The following is a 27,539-nucleotide window of genomic DNA, read 5'->3' on the forward strand; positions in this document are numbered from 1 at the left end:
AGGGGAGAGTGGTCCACAGTGAGACGGTTTTTAGTCATTCGAGATTTTTTCACAACTTTTTCTATATATATATATATATATATATATATATATATATATATATATATATATATATATATATATATATATATATATATATATATTGAAAACAAACAAATAATCCTGTAAATTGGCCTTTATTTTTCAAAAATACTCAACAGAAATGGATTTAAACTTGAAAATATAAGTGTAAAAAAATACTTTCTGACGTTGCAAAATGTCTCACTGTGTCTCACAGTGGTCCACACTGAGACACACAGTGGTCCACAACGAGATATCGTTCATTGAACATGTAGTGCGGCAAAATTCATTTCGAACAGAACACAATCATTTTGCGTCTTTGTTTTTCTATATAATACTGATACAGGTAAAATCATCACTATGTCTTGCGATAAAACACTAGCAACTTTAGGAACGTTTGGATAAAAGAACTTGTTCAATTTATTTTTTTCTTCTCATATAATTGATCTTATATTCGAAATCATCGGAAATATTAGTCAAAATTTTGCCAACAAAATATTTTACTGACTTTTTGCTTGCGAACTTTACAAGAACCTAGTCATCGATAACTGAATTTCTATCTAGTTCTTCATATCCTGTTATTGGAGCATCAAGATCGGCATCATATTCAGATGAGCCGTTCAGGGATTCTGCTTAATCACTTAAAGAACTATATTCGGATTCGATAAATTGTTTTTTTACTGTCTTAGCTCTAGCTTTGCGTTTTTCGGCGTTCTTTGTTTGAAGTTCAATTTTTTCTGGAGTGTGTTGGAATGAAACTTTTTCCGCGTTTTCTGTTCTGCACACGTTTTCTTGGAGTGGCTTTAGGGTAGCCTCGATACTCTTGAGAGCTTGAAAACGATTTTGTTGTCATGACAGTTGCTTCAGAATCATGGTCAATAGTAAGTGTTATTATCACAATATCAAGACTCGAAGTTGGATCCTCTTCCCCATGTTTGTCATTTGTGCAGGAATATGAAACTAGAGATTCAACAGTACCATTTGAAGATATTGACTGTTCGGGCCGATCTGTGACGGAACTAGGAAGAAAATCTACTTTTGCAAAAACATCCCGATCATAAGAGAAAATACCCGATTTACGGAATCCTGATGTTATATTAATCGGAGTCAAATACCTTCTGATATATCGTATATGGTCATAGGAACTCCGGGGTGGTGAATGAGCCAAGAGTCCACAACTCTGTTATAGTGTGCCTTAAATAAAAAATAAACGCCAACATATAATGGTTTTAGTTTATTACTGCAATGTGGCGGAAAGGTTAAAATAGTCACTCCATTGGATTTGGCTAAATCCACACATTCAATTGAAAGATGACTTTCGTGATTATCGAACAACAGGAATGTTGGATTTTCGATTGAGGAATTTGTATGGTTTATGAAATCACGTATTACTTCCAGAAACAACTCGCTGTTCATCCAGCCCGAAGATGTTGCAAGTCCCAAACTACCAGTTGGCGCATTACGAAGCATATACGATTTAAAATGAGCCCTAGAAAATATAATAGCTGGTGGAATCGTGCTTCCTGAAGCACTTATGAAGCAGCAGGTTGTTACTAAAGACCCCCTTTCGGCACTAGTTACTTGACTCACTTGTTTAACTCCTTTGCAAGCGATCACTTTTTTGGTTTCTGCACAATTTTCGTCCCAGTTTCATCTAGATTCCATATTCTAGAGCCATCGGCAAAGCTTTCGTGCCTGTTCAAGATGTTGTGCAAATTATTAAAGAAATTCTACATATTATATTTATTGAAAGATGTAGCACGCGAGAGACTACACCCTTCTGGTTATCTGATGCTCAAGTTAGGTGATCGTTTTCAAAATCCCCTCATCCATTCTAAGCCGGCAGCTCTATTTTCTGACCAATTATTCGAAATCCAAATATTATTTTTTTGAGCCATTTCGTATGCTAAACAGCGACATCCAAGAGTTGTTATGTCGTAGTTCATTTTTGAGCACATTCCAAGGTATTCTGCCAGTGCAAATTCTTGTTCTTTTAACATAATTTGGCAGCATTCATAGAAAGGTCTCATTTTCACTTCGGTATCATGGTTATTCCTTTGTTTTTTCACGTATCTCAAATAGAAAGATTATTGTTTATTGCAAAAATAAACTCTTTTGCGCGAAACCTAATCGATGCTCATTTCCTTTACAATTTACCTTGCTATAGTCTGAAATGACACCCCCTTCAGTTCTGCTGCTTTTCGCAATGAAAGCCCTTCTTTTGTGATTAATTCCACGGCTTCTCTCATGTGACTGTCAGAAAAAGAAGCAATGTTAGTCTTTCTTTTTCTATTCCTTGCCATGATCTACAAAAAGCAAAGAAACAAATAGTATGAGTTTGTATTATCCAACTAATGTCCTCGATGGGATACAGTAAGACGCGTCTCAGTCTGCCCCACTAAGGATTGTCTCACTGTACCCCACAGGTACAATTTCACCAAAGTGTGATATTTTTTTCGATAAAATAAAAATAATATCGCTACGTAATTACATGCAAAAATACCTAAGCTTTACTTACCATCGATATCAAAGTACTAACTCAATGCACAACCGAATAATATCGGTCGATGTGAGGAACTATATAATTACTTTCGGGAACAAAAATCACACTACCAGCTGACACGCAAAAACGAACAAGCGAACTGAAGCTAAGATTTGCTGATAGACTCTACGTCACAGCTATGCTGTGTCTACGTGTTGAAACAACCTTATGGTGAGGACAGCATGCAAAGCACTGTTGACATGTCCTGGATTGTCTCACTGTGGAACATGTCTCACTGTGGACCACTCTTCCCTACAATACGTTATTACGTACTATATTACAATTTTGAGGGCATAATTTCAAACCAGATTCATAAAAACATTTTAGAAGAACAAGTATGGAACAAAATTCATACGGTCAACTCCCTGCACTGTGGACTCATTTACCATTAAGTTTCTCACCCGTGTATAGAGAACCTTTGTCGTACTTGTTATGTAATAAAATAAAACACATTTAAATTTGATTAACAATTTTTAGCATGTTGTCCTATCGATCGGTCGATATAAGGAAAGCTTTACAATTAGAGGAGCTATTAGCAAGAGAAGAATTCGAATATATTATTGAAGAAGAAGTTGCTAAACAGACTATAAGAACATGGTTAGAAGGATGTTTAAAAAAAATACGATCAACTAATGTAAGTATGACTTATTTTTCTCTATGAGCAGTCTTTCTACAGTGGTCGTACAATTGACCACCTTATAGCAACAATAGTAAGTTCTGTCAAAGCTGCCTTTCTGTGCTGAAGGTTCTCAATTCCAATAATCATTCATTTCCAAATACTGTTCCTCAGCTAGGACATCTTTTTGTCCCTTTGTCTCTGTATTCATTTCATTTCCGTGACCATAATAAGTCTATAATTACCCACAGATTGCCAGTTCTCTGGAATATGACTTGGGCAACAATGTGTGCCACTGTGCTATAGATGTCCTGGGCATGATGTTGTTACAGTAGTTACATCGAGATTGAGAAGCGAAGTAGTCGAGGAACACACCTCATCGTATTGAGTCAGTTGCGTCAATTATAAAGGTGTAGGGTAGTTGGGGGCAAAAACACGTAATTTCGTTATCTCCTTTAGTCTTCAGAAATTATAAGAGTTTATGACTTTTCCAACGTTATTACGGGAGAGCTTACATATTGTTTTTCCATTTTAAGTATCGACAGTAGTTCTATAAGTGCTATATAAGTTCAATATTGAAAAAAAAGTTTTTAAAAAATCTTCATTTGCGTACTATTTCTATTTCTTGCTCCTACAAATGGGGCAGTAGTACGCAAGTGCCTATTTTTGCCCCAAAACTAAAATGTATAAAACCCCAAATAAAAGATGGTAGGCGTTTAAAAGAAACTAATCTTTATTGAAAATAAACCAAACGTAAAATACAAAACGTTAATCTAAAAGAGAACTGTATTTGGCGAGGTCGTCAGAGAATCTTACTGAATTTGAAAATCTGAAAGAGCTGGTTTTTATTGGCTTTGAAAGCTTTAAAACAATATCGTCCTTTCGAAAAAAGTCATCTTCCGTTGTCTCACGAAAACGAAATGTTGTGGGTAGTCGCTTAAAAATACGCCTTCATAACCATCATCATTTACTTGGAAAACTTTGGCGACAATAATCTGTATGATTTGTCATTACGACAAAGTCATCAGGTAAAATATTTGGTACAACATCAATGTCTTGCTTTTCATCGTAATCGAAAAAATTAATGTCACAAGAATCAATACTTTCTTGATAGGAGAGTGCTATTGATTCATCAGATGATGATTCGTCGAAAACTTTCCATTTGGCAGCACGAACTTTAGCACTTTGAGATTTGATCTTTTGATTCTTCAGTAATTATTTCCTCTGCTTCTCTTTTTCTGCTTTCTTCTTAGCTTCTTGTTCTTCTAAAAGTCGCTCCTTATAAGGTGTCGATTTTACTAGTGTTGACTTCAAACTTTTCCTGGTTCGTTTCCTTTTTATCTTAATTGTTGGGAAGGGAATAATGTCTGAAGGTGAAATTACGACCTGATTTTGATGTCGGCTGGGGCTCTATCACATCAGTAACAAGTTCTTCTTCTTCTTGCTGACACTGGATAAAAACATGATCTTCATCGTCTTAATCTCCACCTAATCTTGCTCTGTTACTTCCTCTGGCATAAAATCTACGTCCGAAAAAATATTTTTATCTAGTGGGTAGATTCCTGTAGACCGAAAGCCCTCTCTTGTTATATCTACAGTAGCAGTTTTTGAAAATGCTGTGGAAAAGAGACCAGCCACATGGTAAATGGAGAGAACCTGTCCTGGATGGGATTTGGTCCAGCTGTTCAGCGACGCTCTAATAAGCTTTTAATGAAATGTAATGAAAAATTCCCGATCAAGTGGCTGGCTCTTATGACTGCTATGTGATGGCAGACTTAATAAATGGATGAAATTGTCTTTTGCAAATGTATCTAGGATCAGAAGAACGGGGTTCTCCTTTGTTGGACTTGTATGTTTTTTTAAAGGCTCCAGGTACTTGATAAACGTGGGAATGTTCATGTAACCGCTATCAGTAACAGCTATGTCGCAGGCAGTGGGCCCGTCTTTGATTAGAAGAAGATTCATCCGTTTTCGAACAAATAAGAAAAATTGTGAAACATGGTAACGTTGCACTCATACAGCAAAAAGCAGTAATTGTTTGTCCTTGCTCGGCAGCTACAGCTTTTGTTACATCTCTCTTTCCAACTGGGGCAACATGTTTGGGCAGATGGTTTGGGACTGTCTGAATGCCCGTTTCATCGACGTTATAGATATATAGATACGGTTGGGAGGTAACTTACATTTTTTATAGTGTTCTCCAAAATTTCAAAATACTGAGCTAGTTACACCCTATTGAAGCCCATGGTTCTAGTAATACTAGTTTTTCGTGGAACTCGTAAAGATAGTCAGTTCCTTTTCATGAAAGATCTAGTGAAGTCCCGACCAGTCAACTGATTTACAGGTGAAAATGGATGCTCAATACGGTTTCTTACACAATAAGAGTAAATTAAAAAACGCAATGACTTCAGCGTCATTCCATAAAATCGTTTGTCGAGTTCTTTGCAATGCTAAACTATTTCGTTTTCTGGATCTTGGTTAGAACTGCTTTAAATCTACCTAAAGACTGGACACCATTTCCTTTTTTCAACCTTTGCCGTAGTGTCGCTTCATGAAATCCCACAGCTTTTACTATCTGACGTATAGAAACGCTTATTAAAAAGTTCACGAGCTTCGCACAAAATAACTTCTGTCAAAGGCTTGCGCTCTTATTTTCTTTTGTAGTTTCTGGAAAACAGACACCAAGATTTAGATGAATTGAATATTTAATTCCGAAATTAGTAGAAACAAAATTAGTTTATGATAATGGGGAACAAATAAGCATTCGTAGTTTTACCCCATAACTCTCGCGTATTTTTGCCCCATTCGGCAACACTGTCAAAACCATCTGTTAAGATTTTAAGGACCTAACCTCAATCGAAAACTCTTAACATAATAACCCACAATCAACCCAAGAAAACAGCCGAATAAACTAATTCAATGAAAAATGCCAATTTGATTTTATCGCAAATTAATTTTGTTATGCCAATATTAGAGTGTAATAGTAAAAAATAATATTTACCTCATAGTTTGTAAACAACGCCTTAAATCAGCTTTAAACTTGGAACAACACATATGGCACACTATTGCCAAACGTTTGTAATTAAAATCGGTTCAAACTGGACATTAGCAGCAAATTTAAATGAGGTGCGTTCTTTTGCCCCATGCGCCGTTGCCCCTACAATATGCCCTGCGCGGAGTATCACATTGCACTACTCAGTTTAGATGCTCCCCACTATCAGCATAAACATAAACTCGCATAAACTAGAAACAATACAGCATGTTGTAGAGATCTTGTACGAAATTATTTTAAAAGAAATTGCAGCATAAAAAATTATCCCAAATAAGGCATCGATGGATTATCTACATTTCATAATAAAATTGCCCAAATAGTCCAGTCGTCATAGCTTTGATCTCTAAAAACGAGACAAACAAGCTGAATTTTGATGAGAATGTTAATTTTGGGACAGAGGAAAGTTTTAGGGGGAAGCCCAGGGATGGGAGTGGCAAACTTTTTTGCATATTTTTTGGGGTCCCAAAATTCAGCTTGTTCTTATGATTCTTAGAGATTCAGTGGCATTTTCGTCTCTGACGACTGCAGTAAAATGAACTATTTGATAAAAAATACGAAAGCTACCAAAGCTGATTAGTTTTTTCAATATTTTGAGATCTTAGCTTTATTTCTGATGTGAATCTATAAACCTCATCCGACCTTCTAAATAATTTCTTCATTCTATTTATGACTAATATTGTAAGAATATTTTTTATTGATTTTTTTTTGTTATAGCCCTTTTTCTATCCGAATTGTCGAATAAAGGCCTCTCCCATTTCTCGCCATTCATCCCTGTTGTGTGCTAGGCGTTTCCACATTGGTCCTGCGACTCTTTTGATATCGTCGCTCCAGCGCATTTGAGGTCTTCCTCTTGGTCTCTTCGCATCGTACGGTCGCCAGTTTCCGACTTCTTTGTTCCATTGTTTATTGATAATTAATAACAAATAGTTTAACATTTTTAGAAACAGCAAAGCAGTCTAATGGCGGGGCTACGAGCAACAAATGAGGCTTTATCAATGCCAGACCCGATGGAAGAACGTAAAAGTGGAAGTCCAGATCAAGAAAACGAAGTTGAAGCAAATAAAGAAAACGAGCCAAGGAAGCAAAAAGCTGTTAATCTTCCTAGGTCCGATAGTATAGGTTTGTGTAATATCTCACTTTTTTATTATTGTTCTGAAGCTATTTTCTTGTGACATTTTAAAATATGGGAATAAGCCACAATTGAAGGTTAAAATAAGTTTATTGACGTTTCAATCTCCACTTCGGTAAAACCAACATTTTATTTTTGGGAGGACATACTAAGGCATGCATTTAGCAGATAAATATAAGTCCCAACCAACTGTTTGGCTTAAAATTACAGGTCGACAGAAATATCTGAAACCGCCAAGATCAGACCGATGGAAAACTTTGGTTGTACAACGTTGTCAAATCAATCGGGTTTCAAAGGTTTTTCGGTTGTTTATTTGTTACATGTTTCACAGTAAAATTGATAACAATTCTATAATGCTTTTACATTTTTATTATGAATCGAATGAAGCTTTTTTGATGTTCTTGAGATACTGCAGTCGTAAATGTCTAATGTGTTTCTCAATCAATATAGTTCTATTATTTGATGTATTTCTACAACGAAACACACGCTGGTTAAATTCCTGTCTCATAAACTCTCTGCTACCTTTATAGTTTAATTCTTTTACAAATTTCCGACGAATCTTTTTAACAGTGTTAACCTGTTGTTTTTTATGCTACCTCAATTTTGAGTCCTTAACATTTGTGAGTAACAGTGTCGGAATAGTGCCCTGTGGGGGGGATGGTTTAACCCCCAAAAATCCCCCCTGGGTGCGCCACTGGTCAAAGCAATTACCCGTTCTTGTATCCAATGTCACTCAATAAGTACTGAATTTCCTTCTGCTTCCTCTTGTGTAAATGTTAAAACATTGGGTATAATTTCACGGGATTGTGCACTTAGTGTCCTTTTTTTCACGGCAATTGTAAGATTCATGTTTATTTAAAAAATATTAAATGTATTCTAAATAAACAACTATTCGACGATTTTATCTGGCAATGTCGTAAAACCACTAATTTCCTGTATAGTTCTCCAAGCTCTCTAAGAGATTCATTATTTATAATCCCTCTTTTATTTTCAATTTGCATTTCTCTCTTTAAGTTTAATCTTTTAATTTGAACTCACAGGTTTTCCTGTGAAATTTGTAAAGTTAATTGAACAATGAGATAAAATAATCCCCAAAAGGGTAACAATTCAGTTATATTTTTTTGAGGCAAAAATGAGAAACGTACTAACCGGGACAATACCATAAGTGCGATGGTAATAAACCAGCATTTAAACACAAATTATTTGTTATTTGAATAAAACTAGAATTGTTTTTAGATAAAACCCACGTGACTTGCTAGACGATATGTAATTTATGTATTATGTAAAAACCAGTATAATCCCCCAGTAAACATTTCGAAACATTTTGGGCCTTTCAACCAAGATTGAAAGAGATTTGAGTTGAAGTTTTGTTTTGAAATAGTGACGTTAACTGTACCTAAAAAGTATATAAATTTTAACATTGTGACATACCACCTTAATAAGACCCCTTGTAACTGGCCGGTCAGAATGACAATCTTCGCTGTAATTCGTCCACTCTGGAGACATAAGATTCATGTTTATTAAAAAAATATTAAATGTATTCTAAATCAAAAATTATTCGACGATTTTATCTGGCAATGTAGCAAAACCACTGATTTCATGTATAGTTCTCCAAGCTATCTAAGAGATTAATTGAGGAGCAGAATTTCAAATCGTACTTTGTCCATATTTTCACATTCTGACTTCGAGGTGGCGTGGGATTCGTCAAAACATCATTTATTAATTTATATACTCCTAGATATTCTAAACGTAATATTTCACGTATATTTTTGGCTTCAAAAATCACCTAGACAAACAAAACCCATTTTGTCCAGTAGCGTGAGACAAACAAATAGCGCTATTTTGCGTGCAATGCTTTTTGACCATGAACGACTTTATTTTATTATCAGACATGGTAGGAATCAACATTATATGATATTATTAGAGGTTAATAAATTGTTTGAAATGAGTGGAGGTCAGCATGTTTTAGATGATACAAATAGAGAAACGAGAAAAACTAAAGATTTAACTATTCACAAGACGCGAGCAAAGCAGTTTTTTAAATCAATAAAGGAGGAATCTGCTGATACCGTTTCATATTGCTTTGATCTGTAACAGGTCCAAAATCTCCTAAAATCGCCTATTATGGAAGCATTCTATGCTCAGCAACTATCTTTTTATGCATTTCGTGTTACAGATATTTTAACAAAAACTCCTGTTTTTTATACATGTCTTTTATACACCTATTGATGAAGTAGAAAGAGGTATGGTAGAAATAAGTTCCGCGTTGACTGACTTTCTAAAAAAGACTGATTTTGACCCAGAAAACAATCCTAGACATTAAACATCTAGGATTGTTTTGGGATGGATGTGGGAGTCAGAATAAAAATTCCAACATGGTACATGCACTCACCTTGTGGCTTTTGAATATTGCCCCAAAAACTATTAAAACAATTACGTTGATGTTTCCCGTTCGTGGCCATTCGTTTATGCCAGCTGATCGAGTTTTTGGTCAAGTTGAGCTAGACTTACGTGTCCATGCTTTTATAAAGTCACCAGACAAATATTATGAAATCTATTCTAAGAAAGGACAAGTACGCAAGCTGGGCTCTGATTGGACTTTGTATGACATAAAACATGCAGCACTTTCACTCAAAAAAGTTATAGGTATTAGTGGAGCCAAAAGAATAATCATAACTCGAGGCAAACAAACTGCTGGAGAAAATAAAATCTTATATAAAACAGAGGTAACAACATAGAAATGATGACTCTTCTAAAAAGTTTTCAAGTTTAATTCAACCACAGAAAAAACTAAGTAACATAGTACTGCCAGAATTGCCAATGAAGCATGATGTTAAGAAGAAAAAACTGGATAGCTTATCAAAATTTTTAGTTAGTTTATCAGGCAAAGAATGGGCATTAGATCCAGAGTTAACTTGGTTAGATCCAATTTTGAAAAAGCAGTATCGTGAAAATACCATTAAAAAAGACCAGACCTGCGATCAATGTAAAGATGGAGAAGAATGTTGCTGTCTTCTGGAGGACGACATACATGTCAGATGATTTTATTTACTATATTGCATTCCAAACACGCAGAAATGCATTTTCAGTTCATATAGTTTTATTTTAATCATTTAGGGGCAATCAATATATATTTGAAAAATATCTATATTGATATATAATATATAATATATTTGAAAAAACTAATAAAGCTTGATGAAACTTATAAATAGGATAAATTGATAATAAAAAAGTACATTTATTCATATTTTGTGTTTTTATTTTAACTTTATTAATAATTGGGTAGCAGTTTTTCTCACTTCTTGAAAAATGTTAAAAATAGACAAAGTGCGATACGAAAGTCTGCTCCTCAATTATCGTTCAAAGCCGATAAGCATTTATTTGAACACACAACGGAGGTCGGACTAATTCACAGTAAAAAGTATTTAAAATACATGCATGGACTCTTTACGCACTATTATACAAACTGATGGATTTAGTTAGATTTCTTGTTGAAATTTCACACCTATGAACAATAGCATCCCACTGAGCTAAATTTTCGTGACTCTCTTATATAGCTTGCTAGACTTTACAATGCTTTTTAAATTATTGTTTACTCTTTGCAGCAACGCGTTCAACTGAAGTCCCCTTTCTTTGATTTGCTACCTGAGTGGCCCATTTGTAACGTTATATTAAAATTATTTCAGGTAGCAGCTCCGGCAGGAAATTTTTAGCCCCCACTCTCTCAGACCCCTCCGCCAGACAAGAGAAAGAGAGGATAGTAACAAAGAAGAAAAATAACAGACCTTCAGTAGTGGTTAATAAAAATTTATCGCATTTAAATGACAGCGAAAACAGGATGCCAAGAGAAGTTTATAATAGCAAAACTACCGTTCCAAAAGCTAATAATACTTTAAACGAAATTAAAGACTGGTGGAATGAACAACTGGCGTACGTTTCTTCTAGTGATGAAGAATAAATATAGTTTTATTAGACATTTTTAAAAATTGTTCAAAACTGACCTTTTTTCGATCTTTTACAGTCACAAAAATTTTATTATTATTTTTTGTTAAGTTGTGGTAAACAAAATATATCAAAATATATCAAGGTTTATTAAAATCGGCTGACTAGATCCGGTGATCAACTGTCCGCCAGTTTTAAAAATGTGGTTTTGTGAAAAGTTTTTTTTAGTTTTGCTTTATATAGTTTTTTTTTGTAAATATTTCTTTCAAAATCGATTCTATAGAGATAGAACTGGGAATCTATGAGAAAGCGAACAATACAAGTTGTAAAAGTATAACCGATATTTTGGAGAATGGTAAATAAATATAAGTCGCGCGACTGACAGAGTCGCGCGACTGATAGTTCGATATAGAAAAAGATATATAAAAAAATGAGTTTTTGAAAATTCTGGTACCTCAAATACTTTTTTATACTTTAATTAAAAATCGTTAATAGACTCTTAATTCTCTTAATCAGCACTAAATCCTGATTTCTACTTGAAAATCTGAAAATTTAAATCTTTTTCTGTAAGCCTTATGTATTTAAGGCATTCTGAATCAGATTGGTACACCCCTAAAATAAAAATATTGAGAAAATTATGTAAATCTTCCCTGAGGTATAAGAAGTTTCATTCCCACTATTTTAAGTATATTTGGAAGTTTTTAAACACAGAATATTTTAAATATTTCAAATGTATTGTATTTTTCAAGAATATTTTTTGAAAAATTCAAATTTTTGTATTTTGATTTGAGTTAGGCTATCATAAATTTTTAAATAAACAATAAACTTGATGCCTAACATATTTCTTGAAAACATTAAATGAAAAAACCTGTTTATTGACATTTAAATAACGTTTTTATTATAAAATAAATAAATTTGTAATTAACCCTATTGGTGCCATCAAAATACTATTTATATTCACTGTATTGATATTTCCGGAGCATTACCAAAACATCTGTCGCAAATGCAGTTCACAATGTTGTGAAAAAAAATAGTATCGTGGAGGGATATATGGTTTTATTTGAATAAAAAATAGAGAAGAAAATATTTACAGAACTGATTACTATTATTCAGAAATGATATTAAATTTTAAGTATGACCGTTAATGTTAGAGTACTTACATTTGTATAAAGAATGTTTTAGAAGAAATAAAGATTAGAAGGAATTAAGAGTTTTATTTCATTCAATAGTGTCTAAACTAAAATCTACGAAAATTTAGCATAGCGCCGCACATTGCTCTGGCTCGAAACTTTTCCATCAACCAATTGTCCTGTACATAGCCATATTGACGCTCACAGACATTTATAAATTTGGGTGATTTTCAGGTCAAGGATGCAGTAGTGCTCAGGCTCTCATCCAGAGTCCACTGCACTCTAGAAACCCTCTGCTTGGACTCTGCTCTTTTGCACACCCTTGACTCTTGGCGGGACTTGTCAACTATAAAAATGTGTTTTATTTCTTCATCAATAGAAAGAATAATAAAAATTCTACCCAAAAATGGAATCAATGCAGAAGATCCTTCACCATAGATGGTTGAAGCTCTTTGAAAAGTGTCTAGGGAAAGACAGGACATTGCTGCATTCCAAGACTCTTATTTCCCTGTGATGACAACAGTAACTCTATAAACTCCAGACAGAGCGGATTATGTGGCAATGAAAAAAGTATGGTGTCCAACGTCACCTCTCAGGTCTAGGGAGAATAGGCATTTAAGTATACATGTACAGACACAGCTTCTTTATTTTGCCCAAACAAAATTATTTTGTCTTTTGTTTGGGGCGAGAACAGAGACTGAAAAATAATGCACAAAGAAACATTTATCATATTAAAGTGTTCTATATTTTTATAATTGGGTGTTCTATATTTTCATAATTGGACACTAGAATAAGTGGGAAGAACTAAACTATGCAATGTTGCAAGATATATATTATTTATTCATTTCTTAGAGTTCCAATCCTGTATATAGAAAAGGTAAAGAGTAGAATGAATAACCCAAGGTCACATTTTACTACGTGACTACACTGTCTACACTTTATAACCAAATTTATTAGTGATAAAGATATATATATATATATATATATATATATATATATATATATATATATATATATATATATATATATATATATATATATATATATATATATATATATAGCTAATTAATATTACTTAATTATAAAATGGATTATAGGTAACCCAGTGAGCCCTGTTTTGCTCCTTTTCTGATTTGTGACTGGTAAACAATGATTTATATACATTAGAAACCTGTTTGTCTTTAGCAACACTGTAATCTGGCTTCATTTTTCTTAATTCTTCGGCTTTGGTGACTTTTCCTACTGACACCATATTTCCAATTTTAGAATGTGATACATCAATTCCAGTTTTCACCTTTTTTGCATCTTCTGTTTTTGATGATCCGGCACTTCTTTTGATGCTTTTTGTTTCACTAGTTATGGTTTCAGAAGAACTTCCTGCAACTTCTTCTGGTTCTTGTTTTATTTTCTTTTCTTTATTTTTCTTCATGTTCTGACGTCTTTTCTCCATTCTTTGATGCATTAGCTCTAGATCTTCCTCATTCCCATTTATTATAACAATATCATCATCTTCAAATGGTTTAGTACATTTATGGCAATTTTTTGTACCTATTTCTTTTAAAGCTCTTTCAGAAAATACACATCCACAGGACCAAACTGCTACAAATCTGCAAAAATTAAACTTTTTTTAATACTTGTGGTAAAAATGAGTTTTTTTATTAAATTTATGTTGTAAATATTTATTAGTTGTGTGAAATCTAAGCATATGCTTAATATAAAAAAGTGATTAGAGCATCTATTATGGGAGGTGATATGTATGATGTCCATTTTTCACAAAATTCTTATTTCTTATCTTATAATCTTCACAAATGCATCATGTGGACACAATGGTAAAACCAACATTTTATTTTTGGGAGGACATACTAAGGCATGCATTATTTTTTCATTTAATTATTAATAACACTAATATTTGGATATGTAAGACTTTTTTAAATACATTGAGTATTTCATACAGTAATTACTTACATTAGTAAGGCTAGTCTCTTTCATAGAAGAAAAAGAATATAACATAATGCATAATCGCTCGGTTTCGCTAGGTAGAAATCGTTTGATTTCTCTTTTTGTTTAAGAAAAAGAATGTTTTCCAGAGAATAAAAATCATTGTACAATCATCAGTAAGTGAAGCAGAATTCATTGATATAAATTTCATCTCCGCAGACATCGTTCCGTCTTAATACACTAGTACCAAATATACTAACCTAAACTTTCCACTCATTTCTAGTCCTAATACTGGGCAAATGTAAGGTGCAGCTCTATTATCCAAAGAACCCTCCTTCTTGCCTTCATCTTTTAAAAATTCTGGATTTGGCGTCAACTTAAGATCTTTAACATCCTTTAAACTCTTTATGTATTTTATCGACTCTGGCAATGAACTTCTATCAAGCAAGGCTTCAATTAGAGACATTTTACTGTATAATTTTCCCAGATGGCAAACAACAATTGGTTCTTGAAGCACTTCTTGAGTTATAAAACAACATCTCCACTTAAATGCTAGTTCTGCATTCTTATCTTTAGCTTCGGGCTTCTTTTTAACTTTAACAAGTTCATCTCGTCTTGGTATGGTACCACCATCACAACCCATTTCAATTTGCTAAAAAATGGAACAATAAAAAAGAATTCAACAAACGATAATGGCTATTTCACCTACAACAAAGCTTACCAAAATATATTAAGAAACTATACAGAATGCAATTTTCAACAAGATATTTAGAACTGTTAACTGTTTTTCTCCAATATTTTACAATGTTGTTTTTCACAATATTTATATTTATCAACGTCAATGGTCAATGTCAAGTTGTCAAGTCAACCAAACAAAACCAACAGCACACTCCTACCTAGCAGTGCCAGTCCCGTGTTAAAGAGTAAAACGACGATTGGCGCATCGCCCAATGCCAGGGTGCGTAACTATATATACATGGCGGTAAATTCAAAAGGCCTGTAAAGTTACCTAGGATTATAAACTCATTTTAAGGGAAAATTAATATAATCTTAAAATAACAAAGAAATCCTTATTCCATACGATAATATGTATATATTTTTCGTATACTATTTGAGTTTTCTTGTTATGTTGAGGCTATTTTTATTTTCCATTACATTAAAATGCCAGTGGTTAAAAAAATGAAAGAAGTATGTAAGAAAATGTAAGAAATATAACAAAATCTGTTTTTATAAAAATGTTACAAGAAATGTATGTATTCAAGAAATATTATTAATATAAGCCAAGTGTAGTATAATTTACAATTTAGTGTTCTTTATGTTGTGACAAGAACTGTGTGGTTGTGGCCGGTCTTGGTATTCTTACCTGGTCGTGGTAAAAACTCGGAACGGCTGTTCTCTTAATGACCCTATTTTCAACTTTGATTATATCCCCTTCAAAATGACTACCGCATACATGAAAATTGTTATAAATAGTTTATGTTGCAGCATTCTCTAATTTAAGCTCTTAACAGCATTCGCCCATTTATCAAACATATCCAAATAATTTCCTGGAATTGGAAAACGGTATTGCTTGCTAGTAGTATCCAGTAGTATCCATGCAATCTGGAACACAACATCTCTCTTTTCTTTGTATCATGCACAACATCTTTTTTATTTAGTTCTTCATGTTTCCACTGTTATTCCATGTAATGCATTCGATTCCATAATTAAAAATCATCTAAAATTGTATCTTTTTGTTATGTGTCTTTTGCACTATAAGAGCTCTTGTTAACGACAACGGTCAACGGGTCGTTTTTGAAACCGTCCCGTTGGCCGTTGCTCAGTGTCTTTCAGGTTCGTATGAATGTTTGTTCACTCAACGGCAACCAATCCGTTGGTTAACTTTTCACCGTCTACGTATCCAGTCCCCCTCGGCAAGACGTTTGTCGGGCCGGTGCAGTGAACCCTCAGTGAACCATTTTAGTTTATGCAAGTGTGTTGACAGCGTTGGACGAGCATCCGTTATTTCAATAAATTTCTATCTTTGTTGCGGCTAAAATATGGATTTTGATATGGAGATTTTAATAAATGCTGTCGAAAATCGACCTGTGTTGTGAGACAAAACCACGGAAAGCTATAAAAATAAGCAGTTCATGCTTTAATTTAGTTTAATCAGCGTTTTAATTTATCATTAACAATTTGCGGAAAGTTTCTTGACCCATTCGGAAGTAATTGAAGAATTTTGTTTCGTATTTTTTCAATTCTTCGTAAACTGTATGGAAATGGAAAGCACCATACTTTTCTCTTTCTAACAAAATAGGATGTATCCATATGTTTCTTTTACGCTTATCCCGTTTCTTCTGCACTTTTTTTTCTGCACAAGGGTGCACAAATAAAAACGTGCCTTTTGACACTTTTCATTTTATAAATTTGGTAACACTCGAATTTGACAGCAGATTAGATTTTAAAAATGAGGAAAACGGAAAATACACATAGTTTTTCTTAATATTATATTTTTAATTACATTTCCACTGTATTCGTTGATTATTAGTTTAGAAGCGATTCATCATTAGTTGTTTTAACAGTTGATATAAGGTATGTACATACAGTGTAGAATTATGGAATTTATTTAACCTTCCTGAGGCATGATTTTTTAGCAATAAACTCTATAATCATTTAGAATTAAAGATTGATTAGACATTATATATAATTATAGTAATACATTTTATTTAATCAGTACAGCTTTGCTCTTGTAAGTATCTTTAGTTGCAGTTAGTAATAAGGTTTTACAATTTACATAGCTGAAAACACAATATTGTACTAATTTACAAGGAATATACAAGTAATAGATTTATTTTTGTCTAGATGTTAAAGAAATTTGTCATTTAGCTAGCAAAATACATTAGGAAATATCAGATCTATCCCTAGTTACATACATTATCAAAAAAATATATCTATAAGAATGTAACAGTAGAAAGAAAATTTATAATTTAAGCAGACTAATTAATAGATTAGAATGTAGGCTGTAGTACCTGTAGCAATAATGTTATTCATTAAAAATAAATTTCAACTTGGTCTAGTATTAACCCAAATCTTTTACATTCAGTGAAAACATACTATCAGAACATAGGATCAGAAAGCATTTTTTAACATATTGTTTTTACTCAAAGACAGAATACCTCAATACACCTTTATAACGTGTACCCAGTTTGGTCAGAATACTGTCGATTTACTATCTACATATCACATTGTATTATTGCTATTAAAATGTACTAAGTTTTATGTATTAGTTTATTTAGTCATCGATTCGGGAATATTCTTAATTATTTGCACATTTTTGTTACTTCCATATTTCAAAGATTTTTTATGTGACAGTTTAGGTTTGTTTTTTTTTTGGTTAGAGATTTTTTTATCTTAAATTTTTAATTTTAATTCTTCTGCTAATACTTACATATGTATATTACTTTAGCCAATATGGTTAAGTTAATTTTAAGTTTACATTATTATATCTTTTATTGTATTTTTTATACGGACTTCAAACTTTATGTAAAGTGGTCAATAAACGTTCTATCTATCTATCTATCTACTTAGCCACAGCCATGTTTCTATCTGAGAAATGGCTGTTTCTTTAAGTAATGTATATGAGATGGTTGGTTCCAATCATGTCTAAAACCATATTGCCTGTTAAACCAGTAGCTGGATGAATCAAAGAATTGTACAATTTAGCTATTTACAAATGATTCCAAGATCTTTCACATGGCTGTTAAAAGAGATATTGGCTGATAACTTCCAGGTAGCTTTGAGTCCCCTCCTTTATACAATGGTACCACTATTGCCATTTTCATAGAGTTTGGGATTAATCCATTGATAAGAGATAATCGTTAGCAGCTCCTTTGCAACTCTCTTCAATAATATCTTTACTAAAGCCATTGCAGCTTAGAGATTTTCCTTTTTTTTTTTAGTTTTCTTACCACCTCTCTAAGATGTTTAAGATTTGTTTCAAGCAAATACCTTTAAACAATTAATTCCTTGTGTTTGAATAAACTAGTTAAATTCATTAAGATGTCATCAACTACATTCTTATGGGACTTTAAAAATAGGTGGTTAAATTTGTGAAAAACGCTACAAATATATAAATAAAACAGAAAATTATATTTATTCATTTGGAAAAATGTTTTGTTTCATTTTAGTACTTTTAAATTTAGTTGTTATATAAGTAGTGTATTGTACATGTGTTCTATAAGTTTAATTTTATTCATTTATTTTACTGATACTAATATTTGTATACTTACATTTAAAATTGTTTATGTATTAGAACTTCCTATTTCTAATAAATTTACCTATCACCTATAATGTATATGTTTTTATACTAGCTGTTCAAGTTTTGATATAATTAATTAATGTAATATTATATTCTAGCAACTGTCCAGGATGATAATGTGAAATGATGAAATTAAACAAAATGAGATCTGTTAGACACTGAATATACTTGAAAGTCATCTATGATTTAGTTGTAAAGTTTTCATATAATTAATTGTGAAATCAATATTTAAACATCATGGATAAGATTAGAATTTTATTTGTTTGCCCACAAAATTTGCAGACGAGAATGAAAGCTCTGAAGTAATGCTACAAGCCTTTGAAGGTATGTCTATAGTATTATTTTTTATGTATTAATTTAAAGTATTTATTAATAAATAAATTAAACTAGTCTTTATGAAATCCTTTATCTTAAAGTTAATAATTTAAAAACCATGAGAACTACACAGTCCTCCCATGGGATGCATCCCCAGGATAAAAAACCACTATTGAACCAAAACAGAGTAATATAGGTTATGGCAATGCTAACAGAAGAGTTCTTGGAAGTTGTGACTTGGACATGAGGCTAACACCCTCACCTGTAAAAAAATATTGTTATGAAATCTGAAGCTAAATATATTGGATAAATTTACGAAAATTACCCAATCTACCAAACAAGGCAAATGCCCTAAAAAAATTCACCTGGAATGTACAAACTTTCATTCAAAGTGAAAAGCAAAGTATATTTTGTCAAGAGCTAACACAATACAAAGCTAATATTACAGCCATTCAGAAAGTGCAGTGGATACCACAAGAAATACATATAGAAAACACCAATATGTATATTACAGCTATCAAAATACCACACAAATTTGGAACTAGTTCAAGGTAGAGCATAGCAAATAGTCATTGACTTATTACTGTATTACTATACTTTAGTACCAGAGCTAGAAGATCAACCTAATCAAATCTAGGATGATTAAAACAAATATGTATTCTACCACACAGAAACTTTTCAAACTGGACCAGAAAATGAACATACCTTGATGGATTTGGAAGAACCAATATCCAAAAGCTTAGCAAACATTAAGTAAAAAATAAAAAGTCGATAAAGAGAACTATATAACATTTGAAATTTTCTTAATTTACATGATTGTTAAACTTTCATAAAAAACTCAAAACAAATGACTGAAAAAATGAAGCAAAAACTTGGTCGCTTTAAGCTCACTACAGAAAAAATCATTTTGTGTATGCAACTTATGCTACAGATTTATTCCATGATAACAGAAGAGCATTTAGTATTCTTAGTAATTCGGTTTGATTAAAGGGTTATGGACTAGGGAAGCTCTGTTCTTGTTAAAACTTTTGGTTCAAAAGTGCTACAATCAGCTACAAGAACTCTTTATTTGTTTTATCGACTATTTTCATGCCTTCTATAATGTTAAACATGGGCTGCTGATAAAAAGATTGCGGGAATTTGATACAGACATAACAATATAAAAATTGTTGAATAAAAAATATTAATTATTGTATTTTATTTAAGGTTTGCAACATAAATGTCAACACAAATGTCAGCTGGATAAAGGAATCAAAATTTAAATCTTTGACTTTAAACAAAACCGATTTGTAGTTTTTGAAAAGTTTGAAGGGCCCCTATTTGAAGAACTGCGGGATACAAAAAGCACGTAAGTATTACAAATTAAAATTATATTATTTTTTTATAGTTAACTATCCGCATTATGTTTTAATAAGTGCATAACGTAGTAACCCGTTAAAATATATTAATTTACCTCTTACTAAACAATTTATTCTGAAAAGTTGCTGTTGCTGGATAGTGAAGTAAGGGGAGGGGAAAAATATAAAATCTTACACAAGTCAAATATATACAAAACCTCAATTAAAGTTAAAATGATGTTGTAAGTATTCCTGAATTGAATAAATATTTTTTTAATATTATTTTCAAATTCCTTTTTGGTAAGTTTCTTCTATTTTAGAAGAAGGCAGAACATTAAAACATTTTATTGTCCAATCACCCTGGTCCATTTTGACACCTTTTCAAATGCCAATATGCGGGTATCATATTCTGTTGTTGACTAGTATAGGAACGATGCTGATCTTCGTGACTTTTATAAAGATTTGTATTCCTCTTCAGGAATCGAAGGTTTTCTAGAATGTACTTTGCTGGTACAGTAAGAATTCCCATCTTTCATGAGCCTGACAGCAATCTTCGCTAATTCCCAAAGCAGCAAGGACCCTCACTGCCTTTCTCTTCTTCTTCTTCTACGGCACTACAGCCCAAATTGAACCTTGGCCTCCTTTATTTTTTTGCCTTCACCCTTGCTTGTCTGTGGCTGATCTTCTCCATGTGAAAAAAATGCTAAAACAGACATCAATGTTTAGCATATATGGATGATCTTGTTGAATCATAAGAAGATCCGCTGATTAAAGAAAAATATTTTAATAGATTATAGAGGAAATCCGGAGAGTATAGATTAAAAATAAATGAGGAAAAAATAAATATATAGTGATAAAGGAAATCTGAATCATTAGTACAGTTCTTTAAAATATGTACCCTATTAGGGATTATAATTTCAAAATTGTTAGACAGTTCAGTTACTTAGGAGTAACATTATACACAAAAATACTAATACTAATACACAGTTATCTGTATGATGGTGCTTTACGTAAGTGAAACCTGGATACTTAAAGATAGGTACTTAGAAGATCTACAGATTGATGACAACGTAACAATCAAAGGAAAGGATAAATTCAAATACCTGGGGTTTATAATCACGAAAAAGGCAACAACAGAGGAAGAAATTACACAAAAATTGGACAAACAAGAACAGCAATCCAGCAAAACATAATGTTTTTTAAAAACATTAAGGATTCCCGTGTCGACTATCATAATGACACCACGTCAGAATTATTTGAAAACTGGTTTTCAACGAAGTTATTGCCAAATATACCACCAAACAGTGTAATATTGTGATTGACAATGCCAGCTACCACAGCCGTAGGCTGAATAAAGTTCCATGTTCTAATGACACCAAACTTAGAATCCAGGAATGTATGCTGTTAAATGATATATATTATGAAGATAATTATTCTAAAAAGCAATTACTTGAAACTTTAAAATCATTTTCCATCAGAAAACAATATTATTGCGACAGTTTGGCGGAAGAAATGGGTCATACAGTATTAAGACTTCCTCCTTACTATTGTATGTTCAATCCGATTGAACACATGCATAAGCTAAAAGCATCGGTAAGGAGAAGTAGTGTTTCTTCTTTATGTGCCGTCTTCTACCGAAGGTTGGCGACCATAAAACGATAGGTTTCTCTGTTTTGTGCCTCATGTATTATGTTCGCATCTACTTTCAATCTTGATTTCCACGATAAGCTGTAACAGACTGTACTTATCATTACGGAACACATGGCCCAGGTATGACGCTTTCCTCCTTTTAACAGTTGTTAACAATTCCACCTCTTTACCCATTCGTCTTAATACCTCTGTGTTGGTCACTCTGTCTGTCCAAGGTATTCTCAGTATGCGTCGATACAGCCACATTTCTAGAGCCGCTAACTTCTTTATAGTTGCTGCTATTAACGTCCACCCTTCAACTCCGTAAAATCGCGTAGAGAGTATGTAGCATTTCGTGGCGCGCCATCGGCGGTTAACGTTTAGGTGGCGGTTGCTTAAGAGCTTTCTCATTTTGATCAATTTAGATCTTGCTATTTCAATTCGGATCTTAATCTCTACGTCTGGGTCCCACTTATAATTTACTGTATATCCCAGATATTTAAATCGGTGTACTCTTTCAATACGTTCGGCTTCAATATTCAGGTCGATATATTGAATGTTCTTTTTACTGATCACCATAAATTTAGTTTTTTCTATTGATCTTCAGTCCAAATTGGTTGCCAGTTGTATTTACTCTATTTAGCATCATCTGTAAATCTTCGATGTTATCGGCCAGTATAACAGTATCATCTGCATATCGAAAATTACTTATTGGTATGCCATTAATCTTGATGCCCTCGTTGTACTCTTCCAGTGCCTCTAGAAATATTTTAGAGGTAGAGGTAGAAAAGCAGGTAGAAAAGCAGTGGCGAAAGAATACAGCCCTGTCTAACCCCTCTCGAAATGGTTACGTTTTCACTCACCATATGTCCATTCTTCATGTGGGCTGTTTGATTCCAATATAGATTTTTTATAATCTGGATGTCCTTACTTATGCTGTGTTCTAATTTTGCTCGTATTCTGGAATGGATAATACGCAAGAATACTTTAAGGGTGTGACTCATTAAACTTATAAGGCGATATTCACTACACGTCTTAGAATTCGATTTCTTGGGAAGGGGCACAAATGTAGATTTCAACCAGTCCGATGGAATTTGATCAGTATCGTATATCTTATTAAACAGTTCTAATACTACATTCAGGTTGTTGTCATTAAAAACTTTTAAAAATTCGACTGGTATTTCATCGCATCCTGTTGCTTTCCCATCTTTCGTTTGATCTATAGCTTTTATCACCTCACTTTTCAATATTTTTGGTTCATTCAGATCAAGAGTGTTTGTAGAAATATACGTAAACAAAGTAGTGTTTCGCCCACCATAAATTCATCTGTGGTTCGTCTAATTAAATTATAAATGGAGAAAAAAAGCCCATGGCAGCTGGAAAAATAGTGTTGCACATGTTTTAAAGATGGAAATATCTTATATAAATACAGATACGTTGCTCAAAGAGACAATTATTATAGATCTAGATAACGACAGTGATAGTGAAATTGACTTGTCCATGTAATTTTTTTTAAATTTAAGTACTTTTTGACTTGTATTTATAAATGGTAAACTTTCTATGTGTACGTAATTTATGTAAATATTTTTAAATTCAGTTGATAACGGTATGTATAAAACCAGCTTTTAGACACCTCAATTTTGAAAATAATTTTTCTAATAAATACTCTATTTAGAAATGATAAAGTTTTGTAATTATGTGAATGTAGTGTATGTAAATATTTTTGTAACTAATATAACTTTAGTAGACAATGATAAAGACCGGCTTTTAAACACTCCTAACAATCGAATAAATAATGCAAATCGAAAATAAAAGTACGATCCTGACCAGAGGCGATCCCCCGCTGCCTTGCGTTAGACACTTATCGATAATAAATATTAATGACTCTCTTAGATCTCTGGTAGAACTATCATCATCATCAAGGTGCTACAGCCCTTAGAGGGCCTCGACCTTCTCAAGCTTTCTACGCCATTCTATTCTGTCCCTCGCTTGCATTTTCCAGTTGCCGACTCCGATCTTCTCGGCATCTTGTGTTACCCCGTCCATCCACCTCAGCTTTGGTCTACCCCGTCTTCTCATTCCCACGGGTTGCGCTGTTAGAATCTTTTTTATCATGTTTGACTCAGGGGCCCGGGCTACATGTCCTGCCCACTGCAGGCGGTTTCCCTTAATTATAGTGGTAATATCTTTATTACCAAACGTATGCTTGTAGATATTCTGCAGTTCAAAGTTATCTGGTAGAACTATACCATTACTTATTTGCTACTCTTACTTTAAATGTGTATAGTTATCTATTATCGATGATAGATTGACCTTTGGATATTGTAAGATTTTAGATTTTAAACATTTTATATACAAGGTGTATATACAATATATCTCAGCATTTGATGTTTAGCTGCAATTATTTCGCCTTTTGTTACATATTTTTCCACAAATATTGATTTAAAAAACCACTATTATACCTAATACTTTGATACAGTAACTACTTTTGTAGTAGGATTGTTGGACCATGGGCTGTTTCCATCTGCCTAACGGAAGGAAAGGCAATACCCAACTATGAATGGCCTATGTATAACGTTGCAATGTATAATTGTATAGTTACATGTTCACATTTGACTAAAAACCATAAAATGGAGGTTAGGAATAAAGTTGAATTAATGGGAGGCTGTTATGTGGATAATCTAGTGGAGAAAAATACTCATTTGGTCACTGGAAGTGCTAAATCTGAAAAATATTTGGTAAGTAATATTTCTTAATATTGTTCTGAAGAAATTTCCTTGTGGCATCTTATAGTAATTACTATTTTAATGGTAATAAGCCACAATTAAAGTTTAAAATAAGTTTCTAAATAAGGTTCAGAAATCGTTCTCAACTAACAATAATAAATTAAACAAATTGTTTTTTGTCACTTGGTGAAAAATTCTTCTAATAATTTAATTTTATCTGACTCATTTATATTGACAATTCAGACATATATTATACATTTTAAAGTAGACGACTTTAAAATGATATTGCCAATATTGCTGAGTTGCGTTCCTGGGACGACTTTATTGTAAGATAGTTCATTTGATTACATGATATCAACTTTAACTTGAGAATATCCGTCAAAAAACATCATAGCATGTGATTCGTCCTTAAAAGGACAACCACATGCCATGATGACAGTAAAATTCTCCTGTTAGTGATTCCATAGTGAATCATGAAAAAAGAACCAGGAAAAAAAGTTACATGGTAAGTATTTGGTTTTACATTTAGTTTGCTCTCAATAAATACCAAATTCTGATTTTATTTGTATGTTATTTAGAAAACATAAATGATGTATCCTCGATATGTTACTGATCAATAGTGGTATTTTCTTTTATTAACTTCTTTTTTAATATGGGTAACAGTTCCTACTGCATTCTGCCGAGGATTTTGCGACAAAATTGGTCTCATCTAGCATAATTAGAGCCGCTTCTTTGATTTTGCTCTTTTTACCATCTATTTCTTTTAGTACTATACTTGAATCGTTTCATTGAACCCTATGTTCATTTTCGCATGCGTGTTTACATGTTTGAGATCTACCAAATTCTCTATTTTTAATATAAGATTGATGTTCACTTAGTCTAACATTTAATGGCCTTGATGTTTCACCTAAATAAAACTGATCGCATTCACAAGGTATTTTATGAATACAATTCTTTGTTCTTTCTTGTTCATTGTTAGGTTTAGTTTTGGATAAAATAGATCTCAATGTGTTTGTTCTTGAAATGTTGAATTTATTTCCTATCTTTTTCAGTTTTCATATAATCCTTTTATATATGGTATTGTTATTTTCCTCGCATTATTCATTGTGTATGCTGAATTGATCTGTTCTATTCAGTCGATTGTTGAAAATTCTTTATTTATAAACGATAAAGGATAATCATTTTTTAATAAAACAGATGTTAACAAATCTTTTTTCTCTAAAAACGAATTTTCATTATAACAAGTAATTTTGTCTATATCTTATAAGGATTTAATGATTCCCTTTTTAATAATAATATCATAATTTGATTTGTAATTTAGATATCTGTTAGTGTGTGTTAGTTTTCTATACACCTGAGTCTCATATCCAGTATCGTTCTTAGAGATTAAAACATCCAGGAAAAGTAGTGTGTTATTATATTTCTTTTCCATGGTAAATGTCATTGTCTCTTTTTTATCGTTTATACCATTCAGGAATGTGTCAAACAACTCTGATCCATGAGGCCATATTGAGAATACATCATCTACATATATCTACCATACCGTGGGCTTTAAATTTTGTTTAGAAAGAATATTTTTTTCAAAATCTTCTATAAATATATTGGCTAATAATGGAGTTAAACTAGAGCCCATTGCTAGACCAAAATCTTGTTTATAGAATTCATAATTTAGTTGAAAATATGTATTATCAGTACATAATGTCAATAATTCCATTACAGCTGATATATTTAGTCCCGTTCTAATTGCCAATGTATCATCACTCTCTAATTTTGTCTTGATTATATTCAAAGTCTTATCTAATGGCACATTTGTAAATAAACTATTTATGTCAAAACTTGCTAAAATATTATTTGCACTAAATTCAATATTCAATTATTTATTTAAAAATGTATATTTTTTATAAATATGTCATTTTTATTTGCAAATGGTTGTATAGTATATAACCAAGTAACAAAAAACAAAATTTTTTAAATTTATCATTGTTTGTATTTTGAGAACGATTTCCGAAGTGGAAAATGAAACGTCAATAAACTTATTTTAAACTTTAATTGTGGCTTATTCCCATTAAAACAGTAATCAGTAATATTTCTTTTTCTGTTTCACATTCTATCAATTTCAAAGAACTTGTTGATATATTTTATTGGCATAAATACCTTAACTGCTAAAACTAGTGTTCCCAGACTCCTATCCCGTGGCCAGCGTCTAACCGCCCTCTTCGCTATGGTTGGGCCAGCCTCTCACTGGCTTCTTCTGGTTGGAAAATTCAGACAATTATTTTAAATTTCCATAAGATGAAGAGAGAAGCGTAAGATAAAAAAAGGATCGCACTTGGTCTCACTAGAGACAATGGTGATAAAATACACTCTTGGCGTATCCCACAGCGAATCTGGATATCCTCAGTCAGTTTATTTTCAACTGTCACTTTCGCTGTTTGATTCCAATAGAGGTTACATATAATTCTACTGTCTCTACTGTCTATGTTTTTGTTTATCACAATTTCTTTAAGAAGATTATGCTGCGCTCTGTCAAATGCCTTTTCAAAATCAATGAAACAGCCATGTACTTCCTGATTCATATCTAGGCAACTCTGCAAAAGAACGTTCACTGCAAATAGTGCATCCCGTGTTCTCAGACCTTTCCTAAATACCATTTGTGTATTACTTATGCCTTCGTTTAATTTCTTATATTGTTCATTTTTTATTTTTCATTCATTGTGAGTGATGTTCATTGCACTCCTTTACATTGGCTTTTTTGGGAAGCAGTATAAATGTCGATTGGAGCCATTCTTTAGGTATTGTACCTGTTCTATATAATGGTATTGAATA

General features: G+C 32.6%; 3 protein-coding genes across 9 annotated transcripts in view; 2 read left to right on the forward strand and 1 right to left on the reverse strand.

The window, feature by feature from the left end:
- The window catches only part of na (sodium leak channel non-selective protein na), a 99,998-nt gene extending 87,456 nt beyond the window's left edge, over nt 1-12,542 (forward strand). For all 5 annotated transcript variants that reach the window (XM_072537786.1, XM_072537787.1, XM_072537788.1 and 2 more), the window contains 3 exons: nt 3,080-3,236; nt 7,209-7,386; nt 11,083-12,542. In XM_072537786.1, coding sequence (XP_072393887.1) covers nt 3,080-3,236; nt 7,209-7,386; nt 11,083-11,354 — 607 coding nt within the window. In that variant the 3' untranslated portion in view covers nt 11,355-12,542. The remainder of the gene's footprint in view (nt 1-3,079; nt 3,237-7,208; nt 7,387-11,082) is intronic.
- Nucleotides 12,543-12,695: 153 nt separating this feature from the next.
- LOC140445604 (replication termination factor 2) lies at nt 12,696-15,279 on the reverse strand. 3 transcript variants are annotated; one of them, XM_072537791.1, is made up of 3 exons: nt 15,128-15,279; nt 14,667-15,058; nt 12,696-14,075 (listed from the first exon to the last, which is right to left on the reverse strand). In XM_072537791.1, the coding sequence occupies exons 2-3, from the start codon at nt 15,047-15,049 to the stop codon at nt 13,544-13,546; spliced, it is 915 nt and encodes a 304-aa protein (XP_072393892.1). In that variant the 5' UTR covers nt 15,050-15,058; nt 15,128-15,279; the 3' UTR covers nt 12,696-13,543. The 3 variants fall into 3 exon arrangements, with proteins under 3 accessions (XP_072393892.1, XP_072393894.1, XP_072393895.1); XM_072537793.1 differs by having other exon boundaries at nt 15,112-15,271; XM_072537794.1 differs by having other exon boundaries at nt 15,116-15,270.
- A 1,541-nt stretch (nt 15,280-16,820) lies between these two features.
- mus101 (mutagen-sensitive 101) overlaps nt 16,821-27,539 on the forward strand; it is an 88,170-nt gene continuing 77,451 nt past the window's right edge. Inside the window, 6 exon segments of the mRNA XM_072537795.1 lie at nt 16,821-16,980; nt 18,805-18,980; nt 18,983-19,041; nt 20,228-20,303; nt 20,306-20,369; nt 24,482-24,725. Of these exon segments, the coding sequence (XP_072393896.1) occupies nt 18,944-18,980; nt 18,983-19,041; nt 20,228-20,303; nt 20,306-20,369; nt 24,482-24,725 (480 nt within the window). The 5' untranslated portion in view covers nt 16,821-16,980; nt 18,805-18,943.

The sequence above is a fragment of the Diabrotica undecimpunctata genome, chromosome 7 (genome assembly GCF_040954645.1).
Source record: "Diabrotica undecimpunctata isolate CICGRU chromosome 7, icDiaUnde3, whole genome shotgun sequence".
Classification (NCBI taxonomy): Eukaryota; Metazoa; Arthropoda; class Insecta; order Coleoptera; family Chrysomelidae; genus Diabrotica; species Diabrotica undecimpunctata.